Source organism: Oncorhynchus gorbuscha, linkage group LG06 (genome assembly GCF_021184085.1).
Source record: "Oncorhynchus gorbuscha isolate QuinsamMale2020 ecotype Even-year linkage group LG06, OgorEven_v1.0, whole genome shotgun sequence".
NCBI lineage: Eukaryota > Metazoa > Chordata > Actinopteri > Salmoniformes > Salmonidae > Oncorhynchus > Oncorhynchus gorbuscha.
In genome coordinates, this window is record NC_060178.1 from 94,679,025 (window position 1) to 94,701,180 (window position 22,156).

The following is a 22,156-nucleotide window of genomic DNA, read 5'->3' on the forward strand; positions in this document are numbered from 1 at the left end:
CAGGCTGAGAGGGAGAACAGAGTGAAAGGAGAACAGACTGAGAGGAGAACAGACTGAGAGGGAGAACAGACTGAGAGGAGAACAGTCTGAGAGGGAGAACAGACTGAGAGGGAGAACAGACTGAGAGGAGAACAGATTGAGAGGAGAACAGTCTGAGAGGGAGAACAGATTGAGAGGAGAACAGATTGAGAGGAGAACAGTCGGAGAGGGAGAACAGGCTGAGAGGAGAACATACTGAGAGGAGAACAGATTGAGAGGAGAACAAACTGAGAGGAGAACAGTCTGAGAGGGAGAACAGGCTGAGAGGGAGAACAGGCTGAGAGGAGAACCGTCTGAGAGGGAGAACAGGCTGAGAGGGAGAACAGTCTGAGAGGGAGAACAGGCTGAGAGGAGAACAGTCTGAGAGGGAGAACAGGCTGAGAGGGAGAACAGGCTGAGAGGGAGAACAGTCTGAGAGGGAGAACAGACTGAGAGGAGAACAGATTGAGAGGAGAACAGTCTGAGAGGGAGAACAGGCTGAGAGGAGAACAGTCAAAGATAAATGCAGAGTATTCTCTGAGGAAAACATTTGTAGTGGCAAAGCCTACACACCACCTCCCACTTGGACTCTCTGACTCCCTCTCGGAGCTTCCGAGCTGTTCGCCCTCCCTTAGGAATCTCCCTTCCCTCCTCTCCTCCTCTCCTGACACTTCTGTAAACATATCCCCACAGAAACGGTATGGGCAGGAATCACTCCTGATCCAAAGCAAACATTCAGACCATTGAGGAGGCTGGGGAAGCATGTTGCATTGTTGCACTGTTGTGCCAGTTTTGACTGCGGTGAGTGGGAGGGTTGGTTGTTTCACTGTGTTTAAGGATCATCAGCTGTTGTGGTCAGATGATAGGAGGGGTCGTCAAAGCAAGTGTATTCATTAAGAGTATTCTTGACCCACTGGCCCACAGTGACATGTCTGTGTAATCAGGAAGGCTGCCCACAGACCACAACCAAATACCACAAACCCACAGACCAGGGAGCAAGCAGCTAGCTGCACAACCACATCGCCCTCCTCTTTCAGTGCTCTTGATTCAGACTATGATAATGTATGCCACACACATGCACCATAACCATAGTGGTTGAGCTGGAAGGTCTACAGTTTACTATAACTGCCTATTTTCAGCGTCCAGATGAAACAGTCCAAACTGTCCACAGAAGTCCACCTAAAAACCATCCATCCTCTCACTAAGTGCATTTCTCTTCTGTTAACAAGCTGCTACAAGACACTCCCACTAAGCCATTGTTATGTGCATATTTAAAACACAGCTAAGGGGGAGAAATCTTCTCTCTTCATATTTCTTGTGTTTTTCCACCATTGGAGCCCAAACAGGATTTCTCTGAGAGGAATGCCCTGTGATTGACAGGGTTAAACAGGAGCGAAGACAGCTACAGTCTCTTCAGCTCTTACTGGTTTAAAGGGTTTGATCGGGTTTAAGGGTCTTGTTTACCTAGCACAGGGAGATCCAGACATAGGCTCTCAATGACATGTGAGTGTTGCTACCAGTCCTCCATTAAATGCTGTTTATGACATCGACTTTAGAGACAGTTTATAGGATTAGTCTTTATGGGGAAATTGCTTGCCGAAGAGAAAAAGTGTTGAGTTGATGACGTGCCTGTGCTTGTGTGCGTTTCTGCATGTGTCAGGGATCCACAGCCGTCGTGTCAGTGACCCTACCCCTCCACCACAGCCAAGCCGCAGTAGGGAAAATGTCTAGTCCCACCAAACTAAATCACAACCATAAAATACTGAGAAAGGTCTAAACTCTGGTCTCTGTGTACTGTACTCACCGTTCCCAGCGCGAGACCTTCCTCCTGTAATACTCCATTAGCTCTTCAGACTGCATCAGCCTCTCTTCCAGCCCCAGCTCCGGTGTCTGAATGTTATACAGGGGGTGAGCAAACAGCCTTCCCAGCTTCGAGCCCCAATCTGTGGGGTTGTCCGTAGCTCCGACCCCCTTACCCTGGAGGTCTATGGAGGTGATGTTGGAGAACCAGGGGATAGTGAGGCCACTGTACCCAGCAAGGGTGAAGTTAGTCCCCCTGGAGGAGGGACAGAGGCAGGCTCCATTCCCTGGTCCTGGTTGTCTTTGGCGGAGCTTGGGGAGCAGGACGAAGTAGAGGTCAGCGGTGAAAATGGCTGTGAGGGTCACAGCCAGGAGCAGACGATCTCTTCTCATCATCATACTGGGAGGATGGAAGAGTGAGGAGACAGAGAGAGAGAGAGATGGAGGGGAGAGACAGAGAAATACAGGGAGATGGAGGGGAGAGACAGAGAGAGACCAGAGAGAATGATGGAGGGGAGAGACAAAGGTCAGATCCGGGTCTCTATCTGTATGTAATCTTCCTGGATGAAGGCGGTCAAAGCCCCAAACGTGTTGGACACAGTCAATGTTCCAGGTTCCAGGTGCTTGTTCTGGCTCAGACCAGATGAGAGACTGTGTTGCTCACACCAAGTGATAAGTTGCAATGTGGCTCCAAGCAGAGGTCCACTTGGCTTTGTTAAGAGAGTGTCCACCTCTTGTCAAAGCAGTATGTAGAGTGCAGTTCAGTTAACTTCTGTCTTCCTGGTCTTGCTCTGATGATATGTGTGTATTTGTTGCATGCTGTAAGTGGGAGGTTGCAGGTCTAAGTCCAGTGTGTGTGTATGTGTGTGAATATCCTGGCTGCCTCCTGAACACATTCCTCTTGATCTGGAACTGGCTCTGGCGAACAGTGTTCTCTGAGCAAAGACATCTGAGTGCGTGTTTGTGTTTGGTGTGTTTCTGTCAACAGATTTACAAGTGTTTGTGCATGTGTCTGAGTTGGTCTCTTTGTATGTGTGTGTGTTGTATGTGTGGTGTGTGTGTGTGTGGTGTGTGTGCTAGGTATCCTTCTCATTGTAATTGCCTTGTTTCTGGTCATGTCTTCTGTTCTCCTCTCCTATATTTTATTTTATTTTGAATGTATCCGTTATTTTACCAGGTAAGTTGACTGAGAACACGTTCTCATTTACAGCAATGACCTGGGGAATAGTTACAGGGGAGAGGAGTGTCAGGTGTGAAAACAAACCCTTTCAACAACCTCTTAACACCCCCTCAACCACCCTTCAACACCCCCTTAACACTGTCTCAACATCCTCTCAACACCCTCTTAACACTCTCTGAACAACCCCTCAACAACCTCTCAACACCCTCTCAATAACTCCTCAACATCCCCCCAATACCACCTCAACACACCCTCAACACCCCCTCAACAGCCTCTCAACATGCCCTCAACACACCCTCAACACCCCCTCAACAACCTCTCAACATGCCCTCAACCCCTCAACACCCTCTCAACAACCTCTCAACACCCTCTCAACAACCTCTCAACACCCTCTCAACACTCCCTCTCAACAACCTCTCAACACCCTCCCAACACCCCCTCAACACCCCCTCAACACCCCCTCAACAACCTTTCAACATCCCCTCAACACCCCGTCAACAATCTCTCAACACCCCCAACACCCCCAACAACCTCTCAACACCCCCTCAACAACCTCTCAACCCCCCCACCAAGTACCTCTCAACACCCCCTCAACAACCTCTTCACACCCTCTCAACAGCCCCTCAACAACCTGTTCACACCCTCTCAACACCCCCTCAACAACCTCTCAACACCCACCCAATACCCCCTCAACAACCTCTCAACAACCTCTTCACACCCCCTCAACAACCTCTTCACACCTCCTCAACAACCTCTTAACACCCCTCAACAACCTCTCAACACCCCCTCAACAACCTCTCAACACCCCCTCAACAACCTCTCAACACCCCTCAACAACCTCTTCACACCCCCTCAACAACCTCTCAATACCCCCTCAACAACTTCTCAACACCCCTCAACAACCTCTTAACACCCCTCAACAACCCCTTCACACCCCCTCAACAACCTCTTCACACCCCTCAACAACCTCTCAACACCCTCTCTTTTTCTTTCTCCTCCTCCATCTCTCTCCTCTCATCTCTTTCCTCTCCTCCATTCTCTCTTCTCTCCACCTCTCTCCTCCTGCATTCTCTCCTCTCCACCTCTCTGCTCTCCTCCATTCTCTCTTCTCTCCACTTCTTTCTCCCCTCCTCCCCCTTTTCACTTCCACCTCCTCCATTTTATTATTCTCCACCCATCTCCTGCAATCTCTCACCTTTTCCTCAATCAGATTCACTCTCTCATCTCCTCTTTACTCTATATCTTCCTCTCCTCTACACTGATCCCTCTCTCTTCCTCTCCTCTACACTGATCCCTCTCTCTTCCTCTCTACACTGATCCCTCTCTTCCTCTCCTCTACACTGATCCCTCTCTTCCTCTCCTCTACACTGATCCCTCTCTCTTCCTCTCCTCTACACTGATCCCTCTCTCTTCCTCTCCTCTACACTGATCCCTCTCTCTTCCTCTCCTCCTCCTCCTCATCCTCTCTTCCTCTCCTATACACTGATCCCTCTCTCTTCCTCTCCTCCTCCTCCCCTCTTCCTCTCCTCCTCCTCCTCTCTTCCTCTCCTCTACACTGATCCCTCTCTCTTCCTCTCCTCCTCTCCTCCTCCTCTCTTCCTCTCCTCTACACGGATCCTCTCTCTTCCTCTCCTCCTCCTCCTCTCTTCCTCTCCTCTACACTGATCCCTATCTCTTCCTCTCCTCCTCTCCTCGTCCTCCTCTCTTCCTCTCCTCTACACTGATCCCTCTCTCTTCCTCTCCTCCTCCTCCTCTCTTCCTCTCCTCCTCCTCCTCCTCTCTTCCTCTCCTCTACACTGATCCCTCTCTCTTCCTCTCCTCCTCTCCTCCTCCTCCTCTCTTCCTCTCCTCTACACTGATCCCTCTCTCTTCCTCTCTTCCTCTCCTCCTCCTCCTCTCTTCCTCTCCTCTGCACTGATCCCTCTCTCTTCCTCTCCTCCTCCTCTCTTCCTGTCCTCCTCCTCCTCTCTTCCTCTCCTCCTCTCTTCCTCTCCTCCTCCTCCTCCTCTCTTCCTCTCCTCTACACTGATCCCTCTCTTCCTCTCCTCTACACTGATCCCTCTCTCTTCCTCTCCTCTACACTGATCCCTCTCTCTTCCTCTCCTCTACACTGATCCCTCTCTCTTCCTCTCCTCTACACTGATCCCTCTCTCTTCCTCTCCTCCTCCTCTTCTCCTCCTCTCCTCCTCATCCTCTCTTCCTCTCCTCTACACTGATCCCTCTCTCTTCCTCTCCTCCTCTCTTCCTCTCCTCTACACTGATCCCTCTCTCTTCCTCTCCTCCTCCTCCTCTCTTCCTCTCCTCTACACTGATCCCTCTCTCTTCCTCTCCTCCTCTCCTCGTCCTCCTCTCTTCCTCTCCTCTACACTGATCCCTCTCTCTTTCTCTCCTCCTCCTCCTCCTCCTCTCTTCCTCTCCTCTACACTGATCCCTCTCTCTTCCTCTCCTCCTCTCCTCCTCTCTTCCTCTCCTCTACACTGATCCCTCTCTCTTCCTCTCCTCCTCTCTTCCTCTCCTCTGCACTGATCCCTCTCTCTTCCTCTCCTCCTCCTCTCTTCCTGTCCTCCTCCTCCTGTCTTCCTCTCCTCCTCCTCCTCTCCTCCTCCTCTCTTCCTCTCCTCTACACTGATCTCTCTCTCTTCCTCTCCTCCTCCTCCTCTCTTCCTCTCCTCTACACTGATCCCTCTCTCTTCCTCTCCTCCTCTCCTCCTCCTCCTCTCTTCCTCTCCTCTACACTGATCCCTCTCTCTTCCTCTCCTCCTCCTCCTCTCTTCCTCTCCTCCTCCTCCTCTCTTCCTCTCCTCCTCCTCTCTTCCTCTCCTCCTCCTCTCTTCCTCTCCTCTACACTGATCCCTCTCTCTTCCTCTCCTCCTTCTCCTCTCTTCCTCTCCTCTACACTGATCCCTCTCTCTTCCTCTCCTCCTCTCCTCCTCCTCCTCTCTTCCTCTCCTCTACACTGATTCCTCTCTCTTCCTCTCCTCCTCCTACTCTCTTCCTCTCCTCTACACTGATTCCTCTCTCTTCCTCTCCTCCTCCTACTCTCTTCCTCTCCTCTACACTGATTCCTCTCTCCTCCTCTCTTCCTCTCCTCTACACTGATTCCTCTCCTCCTCCTCTCTTCCTCTCCTCTACACTGATGCCTCTCTCTTCCTCTCCTCCTCCTCCTCTCTTCCTCTCCTCCTCCTCCCCTCTTCCTCTCCTCTACACTGATTCCTCTCTCTTCCTCTCCTCCTCCTCCTCTCTTCCCCTCCTCTACACTGATTCCTCTCTCTTCCTCTCCTCCTCCTCTCTTCCTCTCCTCTACACTGATGCCTCTCTCTTCCTCTCCTCCTCCTCTCTTCCTCCTCCTCTCTTCCTCCTCCTCTCTTCCTCTCCTCTACACTGATTCCTCTCTCTTCCTCTCCTCTCCTCCTCTCTTCCTCTCCTCTACACTGATTCCTCTCTCTTCCTCTCCTTCTCCTCCTCTCTTCCTCTCCTCTACACTGATTCCTCTCTCTTCCTCTCCTCCTCCTCCTCTCTTCCTCTCCTCTACACTGATTCCTCTCTCTTCCTCTCCTCCTCCTCCTCTCTTCCTCTCCTCCTCCTCATCTCTTCCTCCTCCTCTCTTCCTCTCCTCCTCCTCCTCTCTTCCTCTCCTCCTCCTCCTCCTCTCTTCCTCTCCTCCTCCTCCTCCTCTCTTCCTCTCCTCCTCCTCCTCCTCTCTTCCTATCCTCCTCCTCTCTTCCTCTCCTCCTCCTCATCTCTTCCTCCTCCTCTCTTCCTCTCCTCTACACTGATCCCTCTCTCTTCCTCTCCTCCTCTCCTCGTCCTCCTCTCTTCCTCTCCTCTACACTGATCCCTCTCTCTTTCTCTCCTCCTCCTCCTCCTCCTCTCTTCCTCTCCTCTACACTGATCCCTCTCTCTTCCTCTCCTCCTCTCCTCCTTCTCCTCTCTTCCTCTCCTCTACACTGATCCCTCTCTCTTCCTCTCCTCCTCTCCTCCTCCTCCTCTCTTCCTCTCCTCTACACTGATTCCTCTCTCTTCCTCTCCTCCTCCTACTCTCTTCCTCTCCTCTACACTGATCTCTCTCTCTTCCTCTCCTCCTCCTCCTCTCTTCCTCTCCTCTACACTGATCCCTCTCTCTTCCTCTCCTCCTCTCCTCCTCCTCCTCCTCTCTTCCTCTCCTCTACACTGATCCCTCTCTCTTCCTCTCCTCCTCCTCCTCTCTTCCTCTCTTCCTCTCCTCCTCTCCTCCTCCTCCTCTCTTCCTCTCCTCTACACTGATCCCTCTCTCTTCCTCTCCTCCTCTCCTCCTTCTCCTCTCTTCCTCTCCTCTACACTGATCCCTCTCTCTTCCTCTCCTCCTCTCCTCCTCCTCTCTTCCTCTCCTCTACACTGATTCCTCTCTCTTCCTCTCCTCCTCCTACTCTCTTCCTCTCCTCTACACTGATTCCTCTCTCTTCCTCTCCTCCTCCTACTCTCTTCCTCTCCTCTACACTGATTCCTCTCTCTTCCTCTCCTCCTCCTCCTCTCTTCCTCTCCTCTACACTGATTCCTCTCCTCCTCCTCTCTTCCTCTCCTCTACACTGATGCCTCTCTCTTCCTCTCCTCCTCCTCCTCTCTTCCTCTCCTTCTCCTCCTCCTCTCTTCCTCTCCTCCTCTCCTCTCTTCCTCTCCTCTACACTGATTCCTCTCTCTTCCTCGCCTCCTCCTACTCTCTTCCTCTCCTCTACACTGATTCCTCTCTCTTCCTCTCCTCCTCCTCCCCTCTTCCTCTCCTCTACACTGATTCCTCTCTCTTCCTCTCCTCCTCCTCTCTTCCCCTCCTCTACACTGATTCCTCTCTCTTCCTCTCCTCCTCCTCTCTTCCTCTCTCTACACTGATGCCTCTCTCTTCCTCTCCTCCTCCTCTCTTCCTCCTCCTCTCTTCCTCTCCTCTACACTGATTCCTCTCTCTTCCTCTCCTCCTCCTCTCTGCCTCTCCTCCTCCTCTCTTCCTCCCCTCCTCCTCCTCTCTTCCTCTCCTCTACACTGATTCCTCTCTCTTCCTCTCCTCTCCTCCTCTCTTCCTCTCCTCTACACTGATTCCTCTCTCTTCCTCTCCTTCTCCTCCTCTCTTCCTCTCCTCTACACTGATTCCTCTCTCTTCCTCTCCTCCTCCTCCTCTCTTCCTCTCCTCTACACTGATTCCTCTCTCTTCCTCTCCTCCTCCTCCTCTCTTCCTCTCCTCCTCCTCATCTCTTCCTCCTCCTCTCTTCCTCTCCTCCTCCTCCTCTCTTCCTCTCCTCCTCCTCCTCCTCTCTTCCTCTCCTCCTCCTCCTCTCTTCCTCTCCTCCTCCTCCTCTCCTCCTCTCCTCCTCCTCCTCTCTTCCTCCTCCTCTCTTCCTCTCCTCCTCTCCTCCTCCTCCTCTCTTCCTCTCCTCCTCCTCCTCCTCTCTTCCTCTCCTCCTCCTCTCTTCCTCTCCTCCTCCTCCTCTCTTCCTCTCCTCTACACTGATTCCCCTCTCTTCCTCCTCCCCTCTTCCTCTCCTCCTCCTCCTCTCTTCCTCTCCTCCTCCTCCTCTGTTCTACACCGATCCTTACTTTTGTCTCCGCTCCGCTCTGTTCAGCTCCAAGGCGCAAATACAACAGCACTTTCCTTCCCGTCCCACTTCCCATGCACACACACACACACACACACACACACACACACACACACACACACACACACACACACACACACACACACACACACACACACACACACACACACACACACACACACACACACACACACACACACACACACACCTGCCCTGCTCCGTCACACTTGCCAGAGAGAGAGGGAGAGAGAGGGAGACAGCGAGGGAATGGTAAAAGAGAGCTAGAACAAGTAACACACATGCACAGTCAGACAGTGTTTACAGACAGGCACTCTGCCTTTCTTCTACTGTTTCAGTGAGAAGGTACTTCAATGGCACTACTAAAAGTCACAGTAGACTGCATTTGTTATTCTAATTCAGAGGGTATTTCCCAGACTGTTGTTACCGTGGTATTTTAGAAACATCAGTCATGTGTTTGGGTGTGTGTGAGGAACTCTGGCAAAGCTACGCTATGACGTCTCCAACTCATTTTCTCTCTCTCTCTCTCTCTCTCTCTCTCTCTCTCTCTCTCTCTCTCTCTCTCTCTCTCTCTCTCTCTCTCTCTCTCATATCAATATAAGGGCTTTATTGGCATGGGAACATATGTTAACATTGCCAAAGCAAGTGAAGTATTTAATAAACAAAAGTTAGCAGTAAACATTACACTCACAAAAGTTCCAAAATAATAAAGACATTTCAATTGTCAAATGATGTATATATCCAGTGTTGTAACAATGTGCAAATAGTTAAAGTACAAAAGGTAAAATAAATACATGTAAATATAGGTAATATTTACAATGGTGTTTGTTCTTCACTGGTTGTCCTTTTCTCGTGGCAACAGGTCGCAAATCTTGCTGCTGTGATGGCACACTGGTATTTCACCCAGTAGATATGGGAGTTTATCCAAATTGGGTTAGTTTCAAATTCTTTGTGGATATGTGTAATCTGAAGGAAATATGTGTCTCTAATATTGTCATACTTTGGCAGGAGGTTAGGAAGTGCAGCTCAGTTTCCACCTCATTTTGTTGTCAGTGTGCACATAGCCTTTCTTCTCTTGAGAGCCATGTCTGCCTACGTCGGCCTTTCTCAATAGCAAGGCTATGTTCACTGAGTCTGTAAATAGTCAAAGCTTTCCTTAATTTAAGGTCAGTCACAGTGGTCAGGTATTCTGCAACTGTGTACTCTCTGTTTAGGGCCAAATAGCGTTCTAGTTTGCTCTGGTTTTTTTGCTAATTCTTTCCAATGTGTCAAGTCATTCTTTTTTTGTTTTCTTGTGATTTGGTTGGGTCTAATTGTGTTGCTGTGCTGGAGCTGTGGGGTATGTTTGTGTTTGTGAACAGAGCCCCAGGACCAGCTTGATTAGGGGACTCTTCTTCAGGTTCATCTCTTTATTGGTGATGGCTTTGTTATGGAAGGTTTGGGAATCACTTCCTTTGAAGTGGTTGTAGAATTGAATGGGTCTTTTCTGGATTTTGCATGCATTTGGTGTTTCACGTTGTACACTATTTTGTGAATTCTTGGTTGGTGAGCGGACCCCGGAGCGCACAACCATTATGGGTAATGGGTTCTGTAACTGATTCAAGTATTTTTTGCCAGATCCTAAATGGTATGTTGAATTTTATGTTCCTTTTGATGGCATCTGCTAAATTGTAATTATTCACTCCTATGGCCTATTTATTGCCTACCTCCTCATGCCTTCTGCACACAATGTATATAGACTCGGTTTCTATTGTGTTATTGACTTGTTTAATGTTTACTCCATGTGTAACTCTGTGTTGTTGTCTGTTCACACTGCTATACTTTATCTTGGCCAGGTCGCAGTTGTAAATGAGAACTTGTTCTCAACTAGCCTACCTGGTTAAATAAAGGTGAAATAAATAAATAAATAAAATCGAAGGCCCTTCTTGCCTTGTCTCTCAGCTCGTTCACAGCTTTGTGGAAGTTACCTGTGGCGCTGATGTTTAGGCTGAGGTATGTATAGTTTTTTGTGTGCTCTAGGTTAACGATGTCTAGATGGAGTTTGTATTTGTGGTCCTGGCAACTGGACCTTTTTTGGAACACCATTATTTTTGTCTTCCTGAGATCTACTGTCAGGGCACAGGTCTGATAGAATATGTGCAGAAGATCTAGGTGCTGCTGTAGGCCCTCCTTGGTTGGTGACAGAAGCACCAGATCATCAGCAAACAGTAGACATTTGACTTCAGATTCTATTAGGGTGAGGCCTGGTGCTGCAGACTGTTCCAGTGCCCTCGCCAATTCGTTGATATATATGTTGAAGAGCGTGGGGCTTAAGCTGCATCCCTGTCATACCCCACGGCCATGTGGAAAGGAATGTGTGTTTTTGGCCAATTGTGTACAAGGATTTTATGTTGTATGTTTATCCCCGAACACCACTTTCCATCAATTTGAACAGCAGACCCTCATGCCGAATTGAATCAAAATATTTTTTTTAAATCAACAAAGCATGAGAAGTTACCTGTGGTAAAAAGCCAATTGGACATTTGCTCATTGCATTGTTTACTCTGAGGAAATGAACTAGTCTGCGGTTAATGATAATGCAGAAGATTTTCCCAACGTTGCTGTTGACGCATATCCCACTATAGTTATTGGGGTCAAATTTGTCTCCACTTTTGTGGATTGGGGTGAATTTCATGGATTTGTATTTTGTGCTGTAATTCATTCAATGTAATTGGAGAATCCAGTGGGATCTGGTAGTCTTAAACATTTGATTCTAAGATTTGTATTTGCCTCTGTCTCTCTCGTTCTAAGAAGGAAGAAATGTACCCAGACACTCCTTGATTGATGTTGGAAATCAGCGAAAGGCATCCGTACCCTGACATTTTATCTGTTAAAGTGCTTCTGTGTGAAGACACTCAACAGTGAGTGAACAAGCCATATAATAGCTAGGAATACCACAGGAATACTATGTCAGTTAAGAGCATAGTGTAATGAATGCTCAGGGAGAAAAAGGTGTAGATTCATGTGCAGAGCGCGGCAGGTGTTCATTTCGCCTTTGCAGAAGGCAGGAATTGTGGTCACAGGCAGGCAATGGTCATAAACAGGTAGGCAAACAGGCAGATGAATCAAAACTAGGAGTGAAGGCTTGTTCTCACAAACGAGCTAGGAAAACGCTTTGTAGAGTCAAAACAAACAATACCTCACAAAGGCACAAACAGAATGAACTGAACTAAGTAATGAGCTGATGAGACCAGGTGATTAACTAACACAGGTGAAATCAATGAACAAAAAGGAAAGACAGGGCTACGTTAAAGAACACAAAGAAACAGAAACAAACTTAGAAAATAAATACAGAACCTTACACTTTGGGCCAGTAACCGAAAGGTTGCTGGTTCAAATCCCCAAGCCAAGTAGGTGAAAAATTGGTCCATGTGCCCTTGAGTAAAGGACTTAAATCTAATTCCTCCTCTAAGTGGCTCTAGATAAGAGCATCTGCTAAATGACACAAAAAAGTTAAATATGATTAGCTATTGTTCTAACAAACATAAATGCTTGATGTAAAAATACACATTTTATTTAGATAGGCAGCGACCACATTTTTTCACAAATGACTGAGCTTTCCATTGAATCAAACTGTCGATTGTATGTGTCACTCTTGTTGAAATGAGAGGACCAAGGCGCAGCGTGCATAGAGTTCCACATGATATTTAATAGTGAAACTTACAACAAAAACAACAAAGAATATAACAAATGTGCAGCATTGCGGTGCTCAAGGCAACTATATAAGGACAAGATCCCACAAACAGGTGGGAAAATGGTGCCTAAATATGATCCCCAATCAGAGACAACGATAGACAGCTGCCTCTCATTGGGAACCATACCAGGCCAACATACAAAACGAAAAACTAGAAACTAGAACGCCCACCCTAATCACACCCTGACCCAACCAAATAGAGAAATAAAAAGTATCTAAGGTCAGGGTGTGACAGTATGTGGTTCCTTAAAATGCCGTTGTCACAGTGTTTATTTAGCGAAGACAAAGTTGGCCCATTCTAAATGTCCCCCCCGAAATAAACCTTGGTAGGCTAACAGTGATAGAGAGAAATCATTAAAACATACATATAATACGAGTTCAATCCATACTTCCTTCAGATGATCATCTAATGTCTGTGTTATGAACCATGAGTTGTTTACTAGCTGTGAGCTAACCCTGTCTGTGACTGTTTTATCCCAAACACTGCTCTGTTCCTACTAACAACGTTTTCCCTCTCTCCCCAGAAATCCATAACCAAGCTTAAAATAGCCTAACCCTAGTTTTGGGGAAACACACAAGGAAGAGACATACAGGAAATACATTGGGGGGAATTGAATTAGAAAAGACCACAACCAAACAACCCCAGGTTGTATGGTTTTATTTATATAATTAAAATCTGCAGTGAAAAGGATAGGATAGATAATATTATACAAAAATGAATTGTGCTGATAAAGGTTTTAGTGTCCTGGTGGGAACGGCGACCCGGAGAAGAGCTGGTCTGGGAACCAGCTCAAGTTCCTGCAGCACATTGTCAAGAAAAACCTGAGATCAGACATAGCCCTAGTCTCAGAGTCCACGGAGACCATCATTATTCTGGAGTTGACAGTCTCTTGGGAAGATCATCTTGAGGAGGCATACGAGTGGAAGAGGGCCAAGTACGAGGGACTGGTCATCGACTGTCAGAAGTAGGTTTGGAAGGCTAGGTGATGCCTATCGAGGTAGGATGCAGGGGTTTTGCTGGGCAATCCCTCTACAGAGCCTACAACACACTTGGCATCAATGGAACGAAGAGGAGGAGAGCCATCAGCAACACCATTGAGGCAGCAGAAAAAGCCTCAAGATGGTTCTGGATCAAGAGAGGTGATCCATGGGGAGCAGCGACATGCCACCTGGACATAAGTCTGGGTCTGATCAACCTCGACTGGATTTCCTGGGTGAGGGTGTCTGATGTTGAAAGACCCAAAACACCCTATGACCCAGGTTACATTACTGATGTGTCCGTGTATTAATTCAATCAGTCATAAATGTGTCTCTCTCCCTTTTCATTCACACACAGTGAAGCCTGGTGTGTTTTATGTTGACACGACATCACATGGTTCCTGTTATTGAGTCTTTGCAATGATGTCATGAGAACCAGAACATGTTGTTGGAGATGATAGTGCCAAACAGGTTGGATAGATAGTTGGGAACGATTGGAGGATGAGGAGGAGGAGGAGGAGGAGGAGGAGGAAGAGAGAGAGAGAGAGAGAGAGAGAGAGAGAGAGAGAGAGAGAGAGAGAGAGAGAGAGAGAGAGAGAGAGAGAGAGAAAGAACGAGGGGGAAGAGGTGATAAAATGAATAGATGAATAGATAAAGGACGAGAGAGAAGAAAATCCTTTGATGCTCTAGAGAGGAGTTCCAGCCAGTAGTTTAGTCATTACCCTGGCAGGACGCAAGCCATGTCATAACATAGCACCCAGTTACGTGCCATCAGGGTAGGCAGTGATGTGAAGTCAGGGTAGGCAGTACTAACCCTGTGGTAATCTAATAAAAAAAAGCTGCTATGAAAAGCCCAATACAATTTGTTATTATATTTAAAAAGTAATTATTTGTTATTTAATATGGTTCTTGTTGGTTTTATATAAAACAAATACAAAAATGTGGTAAAAGTGCATCAAAACCTCAGGAAAGGCAGCAGGATATTCATGCCTTTTTTTCCATCCATTCAAAGCCATTAAAATCCTTGAAGCGTGCGGCTTTATCTGACTCCAGTCACTATTTGTGTTTCCAAACTCATGGGCATTAATATGGAGTTGGTCCCCCCTTGTCGTTGTAACAGCCTCCACTCTTCTGGGAAGGCGTTCCCACTAGATGTTGGAACATTACTGCGGGGACTTGCTTCCATTCAGGCACAAGAGTATTGGTGAGGTTGGGCACTGATGTTGGGCAATTGGGCCTGGCTCGTAGTAGGCGTTCCAATGCATCCCAAGTGTCGATGGGGTTGAGGTCAGGGCTCTGTGCAGGCCAGTCAAGTTCTTCCACACCGATCTTGACATTTCTGTATGGACCTCGCTTTGTGCACGGGGGTATTGTCATCTTGAAACAGGGAAAGGGCTTTCCCCAAACTACTGCAACAAAGTTGGAAGCACAGAATCATTTAGAATGTCATTGTATGCTGTGGCGTTTAGATTTCCCTTCACTGGAACTAAGGGGCCTAGCCTGAACCATGAAAAATAGCCCCAGACCATTCATCCTCCTCCTCCAAACTTTACAGTCACCACTATGTATTCGGGCAGGTAGCATTCTCCTGGCATCTGCCAAACCCAGTTTTGGCCATCGGACTGCCAGATGGTGAAGCGTGATTTATCACTCCAGAGATCACGTTTCCACTGCTCCAGAGTCCAATGGCGGCGAGCTTTACACTACTCTAGCCGACGCTTGGCATGGCGCATGGTAATCTTTGCCCATTTCATGAAGCTCCTGACGAACAGTGATTGTTGCTTCCAGAAGCAGTTTGGAACTTGGTAGTCAGTGTTGCAATCAAGGACAGATTATTTTTACGTGCTACACACTTCAGCACTCGGGGGTCCTGTTCTGTGAGCTTGTGTGGCCTGCAATAAGTACTGCAGTGCATCTCCGCCTCATTGACTGCACCAGATTTGCGAATTCTTGCTGTGAGATGTTACCACACTCTTCCACCAAGGCACCTGCAAGTTCCCAGACATTTCTGGGGGGAATGGCCCTAGCCCTCTGATCCAACAGATCCCAGACATGCTCAATGGGATTGAGATCCGGGCTCTTTGCTGGCCATGGCAGAACACTGACATTCCTGTCTTGCAGGAAATCACGCACAGGACGAGCAGTATGGCTGGTAACATTGTCATGCTGGAGGGTCATGTCAGGATGAGCCTGCAGGAAGGGTACGACATGAGGGAGGAGGTTGTCTTCCCTGTAACGCACAGCGTTGATATTGCCTTCAATGACAACAAGCTCAGTCCGATGATGCTGTGAAACACCGCACCAGACCATGAAGGACCCTCCACCTCCAAATCGATACACCATCCCATCTGGTTTAGGTTTAGTGGGACTATCATTTGTTTTTCAACAGGACTATGACCAAACACACCCATAGGCTGTGTAAGGGCTATTTGACCATGAAGGAGAGTGATGGGGTGCTGCATCAGATGACCTGGCCTCCACAATCCCCCGACCTCAACCAAATTGAGATGGTTTGGGATGGGTCGGACCGAAGAGTGAAGGAAAAGGAGCCAACAAGTGCTCAGCATATGTGGGAAATCCTTCAAGACTGCAAGGGTGGCTATTTGAAGAATCTCAAATATATTTGTTTAACACTTATTTGGTTACTACATGATTCCATATATGTGTTATTTCATTGTTTTGATGTCTTCACTATTATTCTGCAATGTAGAAAATAGTAAAATAAGGAGAAACCCTTGAATGAGTAGGTGTTCTAAAACTTTTAGCTGGTAGTGTATAATGTCTCCATATATTGGTCTAGTACCTATAATGTCTCTGAAAATTGGTCTATTAGTGCCTCCTATTGGTTGTAACTGTGGATGCTACATCGGTCTACTGTTTGTCTGAGCGGAGTACAACATTGTGTTATTTTGTCAGAGGAAATTGAGATATGCTGATAATTAATTTCATGGGCTAATTATTTGGTTTTATTATTATTATTATTATTATTATTATTATTATGAGTCGCATGTGAGGTATATAATATCATGCATGTTACATATTACATATTATTACACTTTAATCTGATAGGAGAAGAGGAGGAGGAGGAGAGGTGGAGAGGAAGAGGAGAAGGAAGTGGAGGAGGAGAAGAGGAAGAGGAGAAGGAGGTGAAGGATAAGGAGGAAGAGGAGGAGGAAGAGAAGGAGAAGGAGAAGAAGGAGGAGGAGAATACTAGAAGGAAGAGGCTGGTCAGGTGGCTTCCTGTTCTTGCTCTGAGCTGTTGATTGACAGCTGTAGGGAGCTAAGCCCAGCTTCACTCACACAACTCAGAGTCTGACGCTGCATCCAAGGGCGTATGGGTAAATCCTCCGGCAGAAACACCTGCTGACAGTCCTGGGAGAGGGGAAGAGGGAGAAAGGAGACCGGAGGAGAGGAGGGTAAAGTAGGTGAATAGTGATGTGGGGATGAGGGGGAATGGAAGAGTTAAAGGAAGAGTTTGAGGTTCAAAGTTTAGGTTGAGAATACATTTCTCATGCAGGCTTACGACTGATGTTCCAACAACAAAACATATATTCCCTCAAGGCCTGACACTCTTTTTAAACCTCTCTTTCTTTACCTTTCTATTTCCATCCCTTCCTTTCTCCCTCACCAACCATCATTGAGTCGGCAGGCTAAAATCCCTCACATCAGGCAGAGCATGGCAACAAACTCACAACAAACACAGGAAGACAAACAGAGAGAGGAATTTTAGTGGAAGAGAGGGGGAAATAGAGGAAGAGAGGGGGAAATAGAGGAAGACAGGGGGGGGGGGGAATAGAGGACAACAGGGGGAAATAGAGGAAGAGGGGGGGAAATAGAGGAAGCGAGTGGGAAATAGAGGAAGCGAGTGGGAAATAGAGGAAGCGAGTGGGAAATAGAGGAAGCGAGTGGGAAATAGAGGAAGCGAAATAGAGGAAGCGAGTGGGAAATAGAGGAAGCGAAATAGAGGAAGCGAAATAGAGGAAGCGAGTGGGAAATAGAGGAAGCGAGTGGGAAATAGAGGAAGCGAGTGGGAAATAGAGGAAGAGAGTGGGAAATAGAGGAAGAGAGTGGGAAATAGAGGGAAATAGAGGAAGAGAGTGGGAAATAGAGGAAGCGAGTGGGACATAGAGGAAGCGAGTGGGACATAGAGGAAGCGAGTGGGACATAGAGGAAGCGAGTGGGACATAGAGGAAGCGAGTGGGAAATAGAGGAAGCGAGTGGGAAATAGAGGAAGCGAGTGGGAAATAGAGGAAGCGAGTGGGAAATAGAGGAAGAGAGTGGGAAATAGAGGAAGATAAATAGAGGAAGATACATAGAGGAAGAGAGTGGGAAATAGAGGGAGAGAGTGGGAAATAGAGGAAGAGAGTGGGAAATAGAGGAAGAGAGTGGGAAATAGAGGAAGAGAGTGGGAAATAGAGGAAGACAGGGGGAAATAGAGGAAGACAGGGGGAAATAGAGGAAGACAGGGGAAAATAGAGGAAGACAGGGGAAAATAGAGGAAGACAGGGGAAAATAGAGGAAGAGAGTGGAAAATAGAGGAAGAGAGTGGAAAATAGAGGAAGAGAGTGGGAAATAGAGGAAGAGAGTGGAAAATAGAGGAAGAGAGTGGAAAATAGAGGAAGAGAGTGGGAAATAGAGGAAGAGAGTGGAAAATAGAGGAAGAGAGTGGAAAATAGAGGACGCGAGTGGGAAATAGAGGACGCGAGTGGGAAATAGAGGAAGCGAGTGGGAAATAGAGGAAGCGAGTGGGAAATAGAGGAAGCGAGTGGGAAATAGAGGAAGCGAGTGGGAAATAGAGGAAGCGAGTGGGAAATAGAGGAAGCGAGTGGGAAATAGAGGAAGCGAGTGGGAAATAGAGGAAGCGAGTGGGAAATAGAGGAAGCGAGTGGGAAATAGAGGAAGCGAGTGGGAAATAGAGGAAGCGAGTGGGAAATAGAGGAAGCGAGAGGGAAATAGAGGAAGCGAGAGGGAAATAGAGGAAGCGAGAGGGAAATAGAGGAAGCGAGAGGGAAATAGAGGAAGCGAGAGGGAAATAGAGGAAGAGAGGACGACAGGGGGAAATAGAGGAAGAGAGTGGGAAATAGAGGAAGAGAAATAGAGGAAGAGAGGGAAATAGAGGAAGAGAGGACGACAGGGGGAAATAGAGGAAGAGAGTGGGAAATAGAGGAAGAGAGTGGGAAATAGAGGAAGAGAAATAGAGGAAGAGAGTTAAATAGAGGAAGAGAGTTAAATAGAGGAAGAGAGTTAAATAGAGGAAGAGAGTTAAATAGAGGAAGCGAGTTAAATAGAGGAAGCGAGTGGGAAATAGAGGAAGCGAGTGGGAAATAGAAGAAGCAAGAGGGAAATAGAGGAAGAGAAATAGAGGAAGACAGTGGGAAATAGAGGAAGCGAGTGGGAAATAGAGGGAGAGAGAGGGAAATAGAGGAAGAGAGAGGGAAATAGAGGAAGAGAGTGGGAAATAGAGGAAGAGAGTGGGAAATAGAGGAAGAGAGTGGGAAATAGAGGAAGAGAGTGGGAAATAGAGGAAGAGAGTGGGAAATAGAGGAAGAGAGTGGGAAATAGAGGAAGAGAGTGGGAAATAGAGGAAGAGAGTGGGAAATAGAGGAAGAGAGTGGGAAATAGAGGAAGAGAGTGGGAAATAGAGGAAGAGAGTGGGAAATAGAGGAAGAGAGTGGGAAATAGAGGAAGAGAGTGGGAAATAGAGGAAGAGAGGACGACAGGGGGAAATAGAGGAAGAGAGTGGGAAATAGAGGAAGAGATTTAAATAGAGGAAGAGAGTGGGAAATAGAGGAAGCGATTTAAATAGAGGAAGCGAGAGGGAAATAGAGGAAGCGAGAGGGAAATAGAGGAAGAGAGTGGGAAAATAGAGGAAGAGAGTGGGAAAATAGAGGAAGAGAGTGGGAAAATAGAGGAAGAGAGTGGGAAAATAGAGGAAGAGAGTGGGAAATAGAGGAAGCGAGTGGGAAATAGAGGAAGCGAGTGGGAAATAGAGGAAGCGAGTGGGAAATAGAGGAAGCGAGTGGGAAATAGAGGAAGCGAGTGGGAAATAGAGGAAGCGAGTGGGAAATAGAGGAAGCGAGTGGGAAATAGAGGAAGCGAGTGGGAAATAGAGGAAGCGAGTGGGAAATAGAGGAAGCGAGTGGGAAATAGAGGAAGCGAGTGGGAAATAGAGGAAGCGAGTGGGAAATAGAGGAAGCGAGAGGGAAATAGAGGAAGCGAGAGGGAAATAGAGGAAGCGAGAGGGAAATAAAGGAAGAGAAATAGAGGAAGAGAGGGAAATAGAGGAAGAGAGAGGGAAATAGAGGAAGAGAGAGGGAAATAGAGGAAGAGAGAGGGAAATAGAGGAAGAGAGGACGACAGGGGGAAATAGAGGAAGAGAGTGGGAAATAGAGGAAGAGAGGACGACAGGGGGAAATAGAGGAAGAGAGTGGGAAATAGAGGAAGAGAGTTAAATAGAGGAAGCGAGTGGGAAATAGAGGATAGAGGAAGCGAGTGGGAAATAGAGGAAGCGAGTGGGAAATAGAGGAAGCGAGTGGGAAATAGAAGAAGCAAGAGGGAAATAGAGGAAGAGAAATAGAGGAAGAGAGTGGGAAATAGATGAAGAGAGTGGGAAATAGAGGAAGAGAGTGGGAAATAGAGGAAGAGAGTTAAATAGAGGAAGAGAGTTAAATAGAGGAAGCGAGTGGGAAATAGAGGAAGCGAGTGGGAAATAGAGGAAGCGAGTGGGAAATAGAGGAAGCGAGTGGGAAATAGAGGAAGCGAGTGGGAAATAGAGGAAGACAGGGGGAAATAGAGGGAGAGAGAGGGAAATAGAGGAAGAGAGTGGGAAATAGAGGAAGAGAGTGGGAAATAGAGGAAGAGAGTGGGAAATAGAGGAAGAGAGTGGGAAATAGAGGAAGAGAGTGGGAAATAGAGGAAGAGAGGACGACAGGGGGAAATAGAGGAAGAGAGTGGGAAATAGAGGAAGAGATTTAAATAGAGGAAGAGATTTAAATAGAGGAAGAGAGAGGGAAATAGAGGAAGCGAGAGGGAAATAGAGGAAGCGAGAGGGGAAAATAGAGGAAGACAGGGGAAAATAGAGGAAGAGAGTGGGAAAATAGAGGAAGAGAGAGGGAAAATAGAGGAAGAGAGTGGGAAATAGAGGAAGCGAGTGGAATATAGAGGAAGCGAGTGGAATATAGAGGAAGCGAGTGGAATATAGAGGAAGCGAGTGGAAATAGAGGAAGCGAGTGGGAAATAGAGGAAGCGAGTGGGAAATAGAGGAAGCGAGTGGGAAATAGAGGAAGCGAGTGGGAAATAGAGGAAGCGAGTGGGAAATAGAGGAAGCGAGTGGGAAATAGAGGAAGCGAGTGGGAAATAGAGGAAGCGAGTGGGAAATAGAGGAAGCGAGTGGGAAATAGAGGAAGCGAGTGGGAAATAGAGGAAGCGAGAGGGAAATAGAGGAAGAGAGAGGGAAATAGAGGAAGCGAGTGGGAAATAGAGGAAGCGAGTGGGAAATAGAGGAAGCGAGTGGGAAATAGAGGAAGCGAGTGGGAAATGGAGGAAGCGAGAGGGAAATAAAGGAAGAGAGGACGACAGGGGGAAATAGAGGAAGAGCGTGGGAAATAAAGGAAGAGAGTTAAATAGAGGAAGAGTGGGAAATAGAGGAAGAGAGGAAAATAGAGGAAGAGAGGGAAATAGAGGAAGAGAGTGGGAAATAGAGGAAGAGAGAGGGAAATAGAGGAAGAGAGGGGGAAATAGAGGAAGAGAGGACGACAGGGGGAAATAGAGGAAGAGAGTGGGAAATAGAGGAAGAGAGGACGACAGGGGGAAATAGAGGAAGAGAGTGGGAAATAGAGGAAGAGAGTGGGAAATAAAGGAAGAGAGTGGGAAATAGAGGAAGAGAGTGGGAAATAGAGGAAGAGAGTGGGAAATAGAGGAAGAGAGTGGGAAATAGAGGAAGAGAGTGGGAAATAGAGGAAGAGAGTGGGAAATAGAGGAAGAGAGTGGGAAATAGAGGAAGCGAGTGGGAAATAGAGGAAGCAAGAGGGAAATAGAGGAAGAGAGTGGGAAATAGAGGAAGAGAGTGGGAAATAGAGGAAGAGAGTGGGAAATAGAGGAAGCAAGAGGGAAATAGAGGCATAGAAATAGAGGAAGAGTGGGAAATAGAGGAAGAGAGTGGGAAATAGAGGAAGAGAGAGGGAAATAGAGGAAGAGAGAGGGAAATAGAGGAAGAGAGAGGGAAATAGAGGAAGAGAGGGGGAAATGGAGGAAGAGAAGACGACAGGGGGAAATAGAGGAAGAGAGTGGGAAATAGAGGAAGACAGTGGGAAATAGAGGAAGAGAGTGGGAAATAGAGGAAGAGAGTGGGAAATAGAGGAAGCAAGAGGGAAATAGAGGCATAGAAATAGAGGAAGAGTGGGAAATAGAGGAAGAGAGTGGGAAATAGAGGAAGAGAGTGGAATATAGAGGAAGCGAGTGGAATATAGAGGAAGAGAGAGGGAAATAGAGGAAGAGAGAGGGAAATAGAGGAAGAGAGAGGGAAATAGAGGAAGAGAGGGGGAAATAGAGGAAGAGAGGGGGAAATAGAGGAAGAGAGGACGACAGGGGGAAATAGAGGAAGAGAGTGGGAAATAGAGGAAGACAGTGGGAAATAGAGGAAGACAGTGGGAAATAGAGGAAGAGAGTGGGAAATAGAGGAAGAGAGTGGGAAATAGAGGAAGCAAGAGGGAAATAGAGGCATAGAAATAGAGGAAGAGTGGGAAATAGAGGAAGAGAGTGGGAAATAGAGGAAGAGAGTGGGAAATAGAGGAAGAGAGTGGAATATAGAGGAAGCGAGTGGAATATAGAGGAAGCGAGTGGGAAATAGAGGAAGCGAGTGGGAAATAG

The 22,156-nt window shown here is 47.4% G+C and overlaps 2 protein-coding genes across 2 annotated transcripts in view; both read right to left on the reverse strand.

The window, feature by feature from the left end:
• Nucleotides 1–3,050, reverse strand: part of LOC124038572 (pseudokinase FAM20A-like) — a 47,496-nt gene extending 44,446 nt beyond the window's left edge. Inside the window, exon 1 of the mRNA XM_046354611.1 lies at nt 1,823–3,050. Within this exon, the coding sequence (XP_046210567.1) occupies nt 1,823–2,217 (395 nt within the window). The 5' untranslated portion in view covers nt 2,218–3,050. The remainder of the gene's footprint in view (nt 1–1,822) is intronic.
• Nucleotides 3,051–15,954: 12,904 nt separating this feature from the next.
• Nucleotides 15,955–22,156, reverse strand: part of LOC124038569 (WD repeat-containing protein on Y chromosome) — a 44,906-nt gene continuing 38,704 nt past the window's right edge. Inside the window, exon 20 of the mRNA XM_046354603.1 lies at nt 15,955–16,660. Coding sequence (XP_046210559.1) covers nt 16,517–16,660 — 144 coding nt within the window. The 3' untranslated portion in view covers nt 15,955–16,516. The remainder of the gene's footprint in view (nt 16,661–22,156) is intronic.